The sequence below is a fragment of the Caloenas nicobarica genome, chromosome 3 (genome assembly GCF_036013445.1).
Source record: "Caloenas nicobarica isolate bCalNic1 chromosome 3, bCalNic1.hap1, whole genome shotgun sequence".
NCBI classification, from domain to species: Eukaryota; Metazoa; Chordata; class Aves; order Columbiformes; family Columbidae; genus Caloenas; species Caloenas nicobarica.
The window spans coordinates 94429689-94442605 of NC_088247.1; the positions used below are offsets into that span (position 1 = coordinate 94429689).

At 46.6% G+C, this 12917-nt stretch overlaps 1 protein-coding gene across 1 annotated transcript in view; it reads left to right on the forward strand.

Moving 5' to 3' along the window:
- The first annotated feature begins 7798 nt into the window (after window positions 1-7798).
- The window catches only part of THADA (THADA armadillo repeat containing), a 167210-nt gene continuing 162091 nt past the window's right edge, over window positions 7799-12917 (forward strand). Inside the window, exons 1-5 of the mRNA XM_065631876.1 lie at window positions 7799-7819; window positions 9344-9439; window positions 11277-11371; window positions 11774-11904; window positions 12649-12797. Of these exons, the coding sequence (XP_065487948.1) occupies window positions 9364-9439; window positions 11277-11371; window positions 11774-11904; window positions 12649-12797 (451 nt within the window). The 5' untranslated portion in view covers window positions 7799-7819; window positions 9344-9363. The remainder of the gene's footprint in view (window positions 7820-9343; window positions 9440-11276; window positions 11372-11773; window positions 11905-12648; window positions 12798-12917) is intronic.

Here is a 12917-nt window from a genome sequence, read left to right on the forward strand (position 1 = left end):
CAGGGCTGCCCGCGCCCCTCGGCCCCCGCCCCGCCATCCCCGCGGCGAGCGGCGCGGGCGCCTGAGCGACGGCCGCGGTGGCCACTGAGGAGCGGGGGGCCGCCCCCGGCGGGGAGCCCGGGCGGGGCCTGCGCGGCTCGGCGGCCGCGGGAGCCGCCCGGCGCCGGGGGACCCTTCCCGGGATGCGGGCAGGCGCGGCGGGCCGGGCCGCCCCCGCCTCGGCGTCCTCCCGGCGGGGTGGGCTCCGAGGCGGCCGCCCCGCCGCTGCTTCCCCAGACGGGCGGCCGCCGGCTCTGGCCCCGAGCGGGTGCCGGGGAGGGAGCGCCCGTTCGGAGGGCGACAGGCGGCTGGCGGAGCCGCCGGGCACGGCCCGGGCTGTGCGGGAAGGCTGGCGGCTCTCCCAGGCGGAGGGGAGCCGGGTGGGTGCTGCACCCCTCCTTGGCCTCCCGCCGCTCCGATCCTTGGGACTCCCCTTGCCTACACCCCTTCCCCAGCCCAGCGTTTGAAGTTACTTTGTGAATTAGGAATTCTTCCTCCGACTTTCTGTGAATTTCTGAAGGGGAGACTTCGTTAGGAAGATGCATCCGCTTGTCCTGAAGTTCGTCAGTTCCAACACTGGAGCTTACTGCAGTTTAAATTTCACCTTTTGGAAGGTCATAAATAAACCAGAGGGCTGGAACCGTGCCGTCACCGGGGCAATGGTGGGGATATTATGGGATGAACTGGTCTTGTAGAGCTGCCATGTCCAATAGGTAATGACGCACTCTGCATTTTTGTACTAGATGGGGTGAAGCAGCAGGTGCATGTGCTCGTGAGTCATGTTGGCAGTGGGCTCTTGGTCCCCTCCGGCTGGAAAGAGCTGCGAGTACGTCGCAGGTGACCAGCCATCTCAGTCTCTTCTAAAAGGCTGCCTAACGTATTAAAAAGTATTTGGCAAAAGTAAGTAGTATGTTGCTTGTCTGGCATGTATAGGGATCTTCCTCATATACACATTGATTTGGACTGAGATTTATGGATTGTGTTTTGTTTGGACTGTGATTCAGGGTGGCAAAATGTTTTACAGGTTCTTCTGGCACATAAACAAACCACACACTTCACTGTTCTCCCAGTGTTTATTTCTAACGTAGGTGTGCAGAGTTGTCTTATGTAAACTGCTCTTTCACAATCATCTGAGAGTCAGTGAAAGTGCAATTTTTTTTGTTTGCAAAAAAAGGTCTTAAAAAGCTCAAATATTCGCTCTCTGGTTATACACAGTTTCATTTTTTCCTATTCAGTTCAGTACAGCCTCCAATTTTCCTCTCATTTGCAGTGACCTTAAAGTATTCAAATATCTTCACTGAAACCGTTTCATTTGCTGGTACTTTCCTAGGTGCCTCATGTATTTTTTAAACAGTTGTCACTGAAAAAGTATTAAAAACGTGATTTCTGGTATAGCAAGAGGTGAATTGTTTTTTTACTTGATACTTCCTGTCTAGAGTCTTCAAGCTATATTAAAAACAAATGAACTGAAAAAAAAAATTAGGTTAAAAGATTCAGCTAAAAGAATAAACATCATTGTCCAGTTCCTGACAGACACTATACAAAATGATTGAGCATTGGTGTTTCGTGAAAACGTTGGCCATATCATTTGTTAAACAGTGACACATTCTCTCTAGATATACCCCAGAGTGCGGAGAGCATTTGAATTCCAAGTGCGGTGAGTGAAGGAAAAGCAGAGGCTACGTGAATGACATGCTTGGACCGCAAGAGGGAGAGCGAAGCCTGCTCACTAGATGAGTGTTTCTTTCACTTTGTTTTGTGGGTTGACATTTTCTTTCGCCCCAGATAATAAAAATGCTTTGCCGTCACGCAGTTCTCAATATTCATACATGAAGAGGCATGAAAAATATTCTGGAAGAAGGAACAGGGATATTCAAGATTTTCTCTCAGCTGCCTTTATCTGTAAAGTATGTAGAGGTGGCTAGAGTCTGTGTTCAGTTACTGAAGGGAATAACATTACCAGTAGAACAATTGGGATGCATAGAACAAAATACAACTTTGTTTTGTAATTAGAATGCAAGGAGGAGAACCATAGATCTTCCAGGCAAAGACACAGAAAACTATTGTACACGTAAGCATGATCTCAGGGAGAGAGTTGTTTCTCCTTGCTCTTGTCACTGGTGGAAGTTACATACAAGCTGTAATAAATCCAAGGTGGACTCTCACAAATATGTGCAGAAAATGCAAAAAAATGGTACACAGCACTTTGTAGAAGCAAACTGCAAGATGGGTATTCGCACCTTGGAATGATCATCTGTTAGCTGGCTCACTACAGAAGTGAACCAAAGGCAAAACATCATGAAATATTTGCCACTCCATTGTGGACTCTAAATATTCTCCTCTGGGTGTGGTTTTTACTGTTCGCAATTGGCTTTCATGCAAGAAGGTAGGTTCTAAGCTTCTGGTTGTCTTATTAAACAATAACCTCATTTGTTTTGAAGTATTACACTGTATTGCAAAACATCTACTCTAGACTGTGGAAGCTAATTCAAAAACCGGTAGTAGCTCCATTTTAGAGATGATCAACTGGTTATCAAACCTGCAACTAGAATGTAAAATTTGGGGTTTATGAGACTTTCCTGTGTATGCAGAACACGATTCTGACATGCTGGATCAGAACCTTACCCCCAACATGACAAATGGAGCTTTTTCTGGTCCTCTCTCACACAGATAAACATTGCAGCCATTTAAGTTTAGGTATTTCAGACTGGTATGTGTGTCTACAATTGGAAAATATATTCCAGAAAACATCTCATGATTCTAAAATCTTAGATTATATAATGTCTTCTGTAAGTTCATTTCTGTGTGGATTCTTTGAAAGGACAACGTATATATTTGAGACTTGCAATAGAGAAAAAGTTCCTATTACATTGTTTTTACTTGTTGCAATAACAAAACTGTGATAGGAATAAATAGATCATCTTCAGGTGCTGTTCAAACTAATTAAAAAGCTTCTTGATCATTTTTGACGAAAAACCCCCCAGCTTTAAAGGTTTTATTTAAGCAGAGGAGGGGGAGAAAGATCATTCCTGTTCAGTTCATGTTATTACTATGGCATGTCTTAAAATATTGCTCTTTCAAGGCTGTGGTTTGTCTTTCAGCGATACAAAAATGGCATCTTACCTAAGTAGGCTCTAGTACTTGTGCCTTGGTGCTTATGAATGGAAGATTCTATCATTACTTCTGTTACTAATAAAGGCTTTTTCTACGTAGGAAAAATATAGCTTCTGAGGAGATCCATGGCTTCCCTTTAAAAGCAAAACCTCTTTTTAATTGTTTGGCGCCACGGAGTGGTAAAATTCTATATTGCTCTAAATAGTCAGTTTCTGAGAGTTTACAAATGATAAACTCATCATTTTAGAAAATATTAATCATAGAAAATATTCTACTTACTGGATATAGACATAGCTCGAGACTAGGATTTACCGCTTAAACATCAAAGTTTCCAACAGTGTGGGTTAGAATATATTATATATTAGAATATATATATATATTTCCTTTGAAAGGGATTTTCACTGGTGGACGTCGATTCGTCAAAACTGTAAAGTCTGTGAACATAAATCCAGTGCTTAGAAAAAACCTTCTGATGAATTGCAGAACCATGCAGAGACATGGCAGTAAAGATAGCTGTACCCACTCAGACCCGGGGCCATCCAGCCTGGGGTCCAGTCGCTTGTCTGTTGTCCTCAGCCAGTGCCCAGGGAAGCCAGAATGCTGTCCCAGTCTCCAGTTGCTTTGTCATTCAGGGACTTTGTGAGCCAATTTTGTGTTTTGAAACTTTTTTTTTTTTTTCCTTCCATGAGTTAGCCCAGCTGTAATTTTCAAGATCCAAAATGTCCTAGGATGATGAGCTCCATGGTTTAAGTAATTCATTTAGTTCTGGACTTGCCATCTGCTTGTTTCATTTGATGCCCTTTAGTTTTTGTAGTTACAGTGAGAAATTATTTTAGAAATTTCTGTCGTATTCCATTTCAGTAGTTTCTCTGTGAGAGTGAAGTTACCTACTCTCTTTAATGGTTTCACGGGGAAGCCCCTCCTCTATCTTTAGCCATCCTTCTTACCCTACCTCACACCTCTGGCAGCCCCACTACATTCTTTTTGTGTAGGGATGGACACTGCAGACAGTGCTCAAGGCGTAGGTGTATTTATGCAGTGACATAGCGATGTTTTCTAGTTTGTTTTTTATTCTCTCCCTAGCAATTTCTAACACTGCAATTGCTTTTTGGTGTCTGCAGGATCTCTGGCACGTAGCAGAGCACAGCATAGCTGTGACACCAGTAATGCACAGGTCTGTGAATTACAGAAAATGAGCTCGAATACAAAGAGCTGGAACCCTGAAAAGGGTTCCCCTGAAATTGGGCAACCTGTAGGGAGAGGATCACACTGCATGTAAAATGTGCAGGTATTGAACTGAGGTCAAGGAACTGGAGACTAATCTTAGCTTGTTGGAGACTTCGCTTACACTAAGTGAGGATGCATTGTCTGATTTGGTTGGAAGGTTAAATCACATATGAGCACTCAGTCCATCTTGGACCTGGAGGAAGTGCAGTATTTTAAGCAGGTCACTGTGATGCATAGTGCCAAGCAATGGTGTTGGTTTCCTAGAAATCTGGACATCCATAAATCCATGGGTCCTAATGGGATGCACCTGTGGGTGCTGAGGGAGCTGGCTGAAGTCATTGCTGGACCGCTCTCCATCATCTTTGCCAAGTCTTGGGAAACGGGAGAGGTGCCTGAGGACTAGAGGAAAGCAAATGTCACTCCGGTCTTCAAAAAGGGCAAGAAGGAGGACCCAGGTAACAATAGACCGGTCAGCCTCACCTCCATCCCTGGGAAGGTGATGGAACAACTTACCCTTGGTGCCAGCTCAAGGCACATAAGAGGGTCATTAGGGGCAGTCGACATGGCTTCACCAAGGGGAAGTTGTGCTTGACCAACCTCATAGCCTTTTATGAGAACATAACGAGTTGGATAGATGACGGCAGAGCAGTGGATGTGGTCTACCTTGACTTCAGTAAAGCATTTGACACCGTCTCCCACAGCATCCTCACAGCTAAACTGAAGAAGTGTGGACTGGACGATCCGGTAGTGAGGTGGACTGTGAACTGGCTGAAGGAAAGAAGCCAGAGAGTCGTGGTTGATGAGGTGGAGTCTGGTTGGAGGCCTGTATCTAGTGGAGTCCCTCAAGGGTCAGTACTGGGACCAATATATTCATCAACGACTTGGATGAGGGAATTGAGTGTACTATCAGCAAGTTTGCTGATGACACCAAGCTGGGAGGGGTGGCTGACATGCCAGAAGGCTGTGCTGCCATCCAGAGACCTGGACAGGCTGGAGAGTTGGGCAGGGAAAAAGTTAATGAACTGTAACAAGGGAAAATGTAGAGTCTTGCATCTGGGCAGGAACAACCCCAGGTTCCAGTGTACGTTGGGGAATGACCTATTAGAGAGCAGTGTAGGGGAAAGGGACCTGGGGGTCCTGGTGGACAGCAGGATGGCCATGAGCCAGCACTGTGCCCTTGTGGCCAAGAAGGCCAATGGCATCCTGGGGTGTATTAGAAGGCGGGTGGTTAGTAGGTCGAGAGAGGTTCTCCTTCCCCTCTATTCTGCCCTGGTGAGACCTCATCTGGAATATTGTGTCCAGTTCTGGGCCCCTCAGGTCCAGAAGGACAGGGAAAAGCTGGAGAGAGTCCAGCGCAGGGCCACGAAGATGATGGAGTGGAGCATCTCCCTAATGAGGAAAGGCTGAGGGAGCTGGGTCTCTTTAGCTTGGAGGAGACTGAGGGGTGACCTCATTAATGTTTATAAATATATAAAGGGTGAGTGTCACGAGGATGGAGCCAGGCTCTTCTCGGTGACAACCAACAGTAAGACAAGGGGTAATGGGTTCAAGCTGGAACACAAGAGGTTCCACTTAAATTTGAGAAGAAACTTCTTCTCAGTGAGGGTGACAGAACACTGGAACAGGCTGCCCAGGGAGGTTGTGGAGTCTCCTTCTCTGGAGATATTCAAAACCCACCTGGACGCCTCCTGTGTAACCTCATCTGGGTGTTCCTGCTCTGGCAGGGGGATTGGACTAGATGATCTTTTGAGGTCCTTTCCAATCCCTAACATTCTGTGATTCTGTGTGATTCTGTGAAATATCTGAACACAAAACAGTGGGAAAATGAACCAACCAGCAGCAAAAAACTCAAATTATTTTCCACATGTTTGGAAATGCTTAAACCTTTTCTGAATTCCTTTGGCCATTACCAAGTCAGAAGTCAGAAGTTACTGTGAAATTTCAGTGCTAAAGGGGTGTCTGGAAGTTTGCTGAAGGTCCTGAACAGATTCCCATGGACTTTAGCTGCTTTAGAAGGCCAAGAAAATCACTGTTGGGTGAAAGTCAAGTGGAAAGGAATGGGTTTTGTTATATTTCCCCCCCTTGCCTTACCACAACGTCGTTGTTCTTAAATTTTCATGGAATAATGACTAGTGTGTTGAACTGGCATTTTACAATAACCACTTTTGCAATAACCATTTTCACAATGAGTGCGAGATTTCCCTTTTGCTAGATACAACTCACAGATTCAGGAAGGACCATCCCTATAAGATAGTCTATTGCTTGCAAATTAGTGCTTGTGACATTATATTCATATGGGACCTGGAAGGGCTGTGAAAGGCACGTGACATAGATATTGGCTACCCAGGGAGGTTGTGGAGTCTCCTTCTCTGCAGACATTCAAAACCCACCTGGACACCTTCCTGTGTAACCTCATCTGGGTGTTCCTGCTCCGGTAGGGGGATTGGACTGGATGATCTTTCAAGGTCCCTTCCAATCCCTAACATTCTGTGATTGAAAAGTTAGAAAAAACCCCCAAATAGCCCTGCTAAAAATGAAATGCTTTGTATTTAAAAGTTAACTGGGTTTTGTTAATCATTTTACAGTTTCTGAAAATGTGAAGTGCGGACAAATTGAGGACTGTTGTAAGGGATCAAGAGATATGGTTAAGAGGAAACTAGCGAATGGAGAGCGCTTTTCGAATGAAGTTTATTGGGTTGTTTTGTGATGTGTTTATTCAAACCTCTTCCTGCTCCTTGAAAATGATCTTTTGAGGTCCCTTCCAATCCCTAACATTCCGTGATTCTGTGAAAAAAAACCAAAAAACAACAAAAAAAAACCAGGAAAGAGAGAGGGAGCGGGACTGGCGTTGGGTGCTGCCCCCGGGGTTGGGTTCCTGCGGCCCCGAACCGCCGGGGGCTCCGCGGGCCGCCCTGCCCGCCACGGGCACGGGGGCCATGGGGCTCCCAAAGACGGGGCCCCTTTCGAACCGCGGAGGAACGCGAGAGGCGGCGTCATTACCCAGGGAGGAACACAAGCTGTTGCCATCATGGGGTGAAGCACCACCGATTTTTCCCAAACCTAAGAGTACTTTTTAAAGCAAGGGAAGCTACTCGCGCCTTGCACAGGCCAGCGATTCTCACGTTGGTTTAGCTGCTTGTTAAGACAGGTGTTTTCCGAAGTCACCCGGCCACCTCCTGCGGCCGCCGCCGCTCAGGACGATGCTCCAGCGGGCAGCGAGCGGGGCAGAAACGAACCGAGCCGCTGCCGGGGCCGCGCCGGGCGGCACCTGCTGGGCGTGTCACGGGGCCGCTGCAGGGGGCGGGGCCGCTGCAGGGGGCGGGGCCCCGCCGTGGCGGGCGGCACGTGACGTGGGCGGGGCGGCGGCGGCCGGGCAGGGACGCGGCGCGGGTGGGCGAATCTCCCTTCGGGAGCGGACCGGGAAGAGAAGCGGCGGTGGGTGAGTTTCCGCTAGGGTACGGGCCGGCCGGGATTGGGAGGGCATGCGGCGGTGGGTGAGTCTCCCCTCGGGTACGGACCGGGAAGGGGAGCGGCGCTGGCGGGTGAGTCTCCGCTCGGGTCCGGGGCGGCGGGGTCCCCTGGGTATTTCTCTTCCCTGCTGCTGTCGCCCTCCGCCGTCCCGCGGCCTCCGCGGCGGCGGCCCCGAGCCGGCCGCAGCCCTGCCGCTTCCCCGCCGCTTCCCCTGGCGGGTGCCGCTGCCGCCCAGGCCCCGCTGCGCGCCGGCCCTGCCCGAGGCGGCGGGTGCGGCCTGGCCCGGCCCGGGGGCCCGGCAGCGCGCCGCGGGCTGCTGAGGGGCGCGGGTGGTTTGGGCTGTCCCGGTCGGTCCCGGAAGGCGGGAAGCGGCGGCGGGGCCCGGCTGCAGCCTCTTCTGGGGCGCTGTGAGGCGGGCTCTTCCCTTCCCGAGACCGCCCGGAGGTTGTCGGGGGTGTCGTGTTGGTCACCGCGCCGGGCACGGGGGGTGAATGCTGCCGTGTGGTGCCTTCCGCCTGGGGAAAGGGGCTGAAGCCACCTGTTGTTCAGAAGAAAATAAAAGTTGTGCTTTCTGATCACCGTCAACCGGGATGGCTAATAGCTCAGGGGAGCTTATCGGGGTGTGTGTGTGTGTGGAGCGGGGAGAGTGCAAAGAAGACGGATCCAGGCTCTTCTCAGTGGTGCCCAGTGGGCACAGCCTGAAACACGGGAGGGTCTCCCTGAACCTCGGGAGGCACCGGGTGTGGGGGGGACCGAGCGCTGGCACGGGCTGTACGGGGGGGCTGTGGGGTCTCCATCCTTGGGAACATTCAGAAGCCACCTGGACATGGTGCTGGGTAACTGGCTCCAGGTGGCCCTGGTTGAGCAGGGGCTTGGACCAGGGGACCTCCACAGGTGCCTTCCAGCCTCAGCTGTTCTGGGATAACAAGCTCATCAGTCACTGAAACCGGAGTGCATGTTAAATTGCCGTTACCCTAAAGAAGAGAAATAACTTGCTATTTGTAACATCTGTTACAGTAGACACAGAACTGGTTGATATCTTTTAAAGAGACAAAACTGCTTTACTAGACAGTTCTAACTTTACATTAATACAAGTTGACTGAGTTTTGAACAGTAAAACAGAGCAACAGAAGTTTTGTGGTAGTATTCCCATGTTTCTGCATGACGTATTTTCACACTGTGATCCAGGGGCATGCTAGAGACTACATAACAAGTTGAGTAAAAACTCCTGTCAGAGCTGGCCATTCATCCAGCAAATCCTGTTGTCTGTGACTTCCACTTTGTGCTGTGAAATCTGGGTGAATCTTAGACAAATTGCTCATAATAGTTGAAGTTGATAAAATTAAAGAGAGTTATTATATTGAAAAATAATGCACAGATAATGCAATAAACGTTATTTCAAGACAGGGAAAAGACTGTTATCATGGGAAGTGTTTGTAATTATGTTTTTAAAATGATGTGACCTGGATTTGTTTGTTTGTTTTTTAAGCAGGTGTCTCTTAATCAGGTAAAATGGTTTTAAAGAAGAAGAAGGAAGTTCAGGTAGATGCATTCTTTCTTGATCATCATCAGCTTGAAAAACTTCAGAGTAAGTGGTGTGGTTTTTTTCTGAACTGATGTGTAATTTCTGTTTCTGTTAGTAGAATGTGTTTAGGTAGCTACTGAAATTGATCTGTGTTTTTTTTTACTTGTTGTGTTTTATTTTGTGCGGTTTTGTTTTGTGGGTTCTTAGGTGTGTTTGCTCTTCTGTGGTTTGTTTTTGTTTTGTAATGACAATGACTTCTTACCTTGGCAGAATTAAAAGAATCCTTTAGAGCACCGTGTATTTGTTTTGAAAGCTCTTTGCTTTATCATTGGTGTGAGTGTCACGGAGTCACCCCAAAATAAGTTTAGGCAGGCAACAAGGTCCAAAACAAACTTTATTCTGGCCGGAAAAGTACCGCCGATAAACCGATTAGAAACGGGGTTTATACAATTAGTTAGCACTCCGGTAACATAAGATACAGGTTTGGATATTAGGTTAGGACATTATTTAGGGTGCAGCGAAATAAGAATAATGAGGATCCACAGCGTGCATATATGCACTCACAAGAAAACAAACCAGAGCCCTCACTGCCCTCTTTTGTCCATAAGAGATAAACACTTGCCAGTCGCAGGCAAGGAAGTTACACTCATCTGTCTCAGATGAGGAATTTACACTCGTCTACCAGGCAAGGACTTACTAAAGCATATATTCAGTAATATGTCACTCACCCACACACGGAGCTCCCACCAAGCTGGGAGGAGTGGCTGACACGCCAGAAGGCTGTGCTGCCATCCAGCGAGATCTGGACAGGCTGGAGAGTTGGGCAGGGAAAAAGTTAATGAAATGTAAGAAAAATGTAGAGTCTTGCATCTGGGCAGGAACAACCCCAGGTTCCAGTGTACGTTGGGGAATGACCTATTAGAGAGCAGTGTAGGGGAAAGGGACCTGGGGGTCCTGGTGGACAGCAGGATGACCATGAGCCAGCACTGTGCCCTTGTGGCCAAGAAGGCCAATGGCATCCTGGGGTGTATTAGAAGGGGGGTGGTTAGTAGGTCGAGAGAGGTTCTCCTTCCCCTCCACTCTGCCCTGGTGAGACCTCGTCTGGAATATTGTGTCCAGTTCTGGGCCCCTCAGGTCCAGAAGGACAGGGAACTGCTGGAGAGAGTCCAGCGCAGGGCCACGAAGATGATGGAGTGGAGCATCTCCCTAATGAGGAAAGGCTGAGGGAGCTGGGTCTCTTTAGCTTGGAGAAGAGGAGACTGAGGGGTGACCTCATTAATGTTTATAAATATATAAAGGGTGAGTGTCACGAGGATGGAGCCAGGCTCTTCTCGGTGACAACCAACAGTAAGGCAAGGGGTAATGGGTTCAAGCTGGAACACAAAAGGTTCCACTTAAATTTGAGAAGAAACTTCTTCTCAGTGAGGGTAAGAGAACACTGGAACAGGCTGCCCAGGGAGGTTGTGGAGTCTCCTTCTCTGGAGACATTCAAAACCTGCCTGGATGCCTTCCTGTGTAACCTCACCTAGGTGTTCCTGCTCTGGCAGGGGGATTGGACTAGACGATCTTTTGAGGTCCTTTCCAATCCGTAGCATTCTGTGACCTCCAGAGGTCCTTTTGAACTTCAACCATGCTGTGATTTTGTGAAACTGGTCTTCATACTGAAGATGAGGCCTGCTGTTACGCTGCAGTGAAACTTGTAATTTTTAATTTTTTTTTTAATTAGGAAAAAAAATGGCGTTAAGGTGTTGTAAGGCGACGTAAGAGATTGTGGCACCAGTAGGTTTAATGGAACAGGAAAAAGCTAAGAACTAAACAGTGTTTTCTTATTATAAATTATGTATTGTTTATGCTGCTTATGCAATCCCTTTCTAAAAAGAGTCTTTTCTTCCGAATGTAGGGTTTTCAAAGGCTGAAGAGCAAAACCTGGCATCTCTGCTTCTGCACTGTGCGCAGCTGAGCAGTGGCATCCAGCAGATCCAGTGTATTAAACAAGTAAGACTTCACTGTTGTTAGTGTGGTTATTGGTGACTGGCAGTGTGTTGTGTGCACTGTTAATGGGAAATACAATTCTAAAATAAACTTTATAATGTTTTGCACATTCCTGGAAACAGGTAAAAAGCAGTTGCTACACATGCGTTAGGTAGAAATGTAGTTCTAGTACTTAAATTAGCAAGAGCTACAGTTACTGAAATGATGGAAGGCAAGCGATACCAAGTTTCCTATTTTGTATGTGTGTTGGTTTTGGTATTAGGGGTGTTCTTGGAACATTATTCAACACCTGAAACTCAATGGGATATAGTAAAGAGAGAACAGTTATGCACCATATACTTGGATGAGAGGGAATTCTGCCTCTAAGGATGAGTTTTTGTTGATCGTGTGGTCTGTTTATTATAGATTACGCCATTGATGAAGAAGATGAATCAAAACCCTGCATGTGATCCCATGGTTAAAGCTTGTTTGGATATTTTGGGAGAGACATATTTTTCACTGGGTGTGAAGAACCCCTTGAAAAAAGTATTAGCAAGGTAAAAAATTGAATAGTAAGCTGCTTTTTTTTTTTTTCAAATGCTCTTCTTACCTAGAAGTCAGTAGTTTGTCCTGCCACTATGAATTGCTGTAATTCGCTGAAAATTTGTGGTACTAATATGTGAATATGTACTGTGTTTCTTTCTTGCTTAGTTAAATATCCTGTTATAACTCTAAATAATACAATATATCATTGGATAAATAACTTCAAAGTGAAGTATTATTTTGATCTGTTTCATTACTGGAAGACAACCCAGTGTGTAATTAGCACTTGGAATTCTAAAATCCAATGTTAGAGTGGAAGTTTAAAATACTTCTGCTAAAAAAAAAAATCTCAACTTGGACAATGTCAAGAGAAGGCTGTTCAAAGTCCTCATAACTAAATTGTGGTTTCTTGTGCCTATTTTATTGCAATTTTTCTGTTGCAAAATTACTGTTGTATTTCTTTACTTAACTTTTTACAGCCTTAATATTTTTGAGATCCAGTGCTTAGCTGTATTCATTTCTATGTCTGAAAATATTTGTTGTCACACTGAGAGATGCAGGACTTCCATCCTGTATTGGGTTGCATGCCAGAGCTTTACACTCCTGCTGCAAAATTACAATGTCCGTGTTTATTAAGTTTTCATGCAGGAAGGAACATCCATCTATTATTGGAGTTTTAGCTGACATTGACTTTAGCCAAGTGGATATTTAACCCCTCGGTATGCGCTAAGTGATTGTTTTGTTTCTTACTGTTGCAGTTCACTAAATGATCTTCCTGAACAGTTGATGGTGTTGGCTCTAGAAAGCTTTGTGTGCTGCCTTCAGGAAGAACTGAAAGCCACAGATGTGTATTTGTACAGGAAAGTGCTGGACAACCTTGCTTCTTGTATAGTGGACTTCAGCTTAGGTACCATGACATTGAATATATTGTCTTCTGTTTTAACTTGCTCAGCATTGGTTTGCCTCTTTGTGGAGCACCTAATAGCAATGTTTACACTTTGCTTATGTAAAATAAGTAGCATTGGCT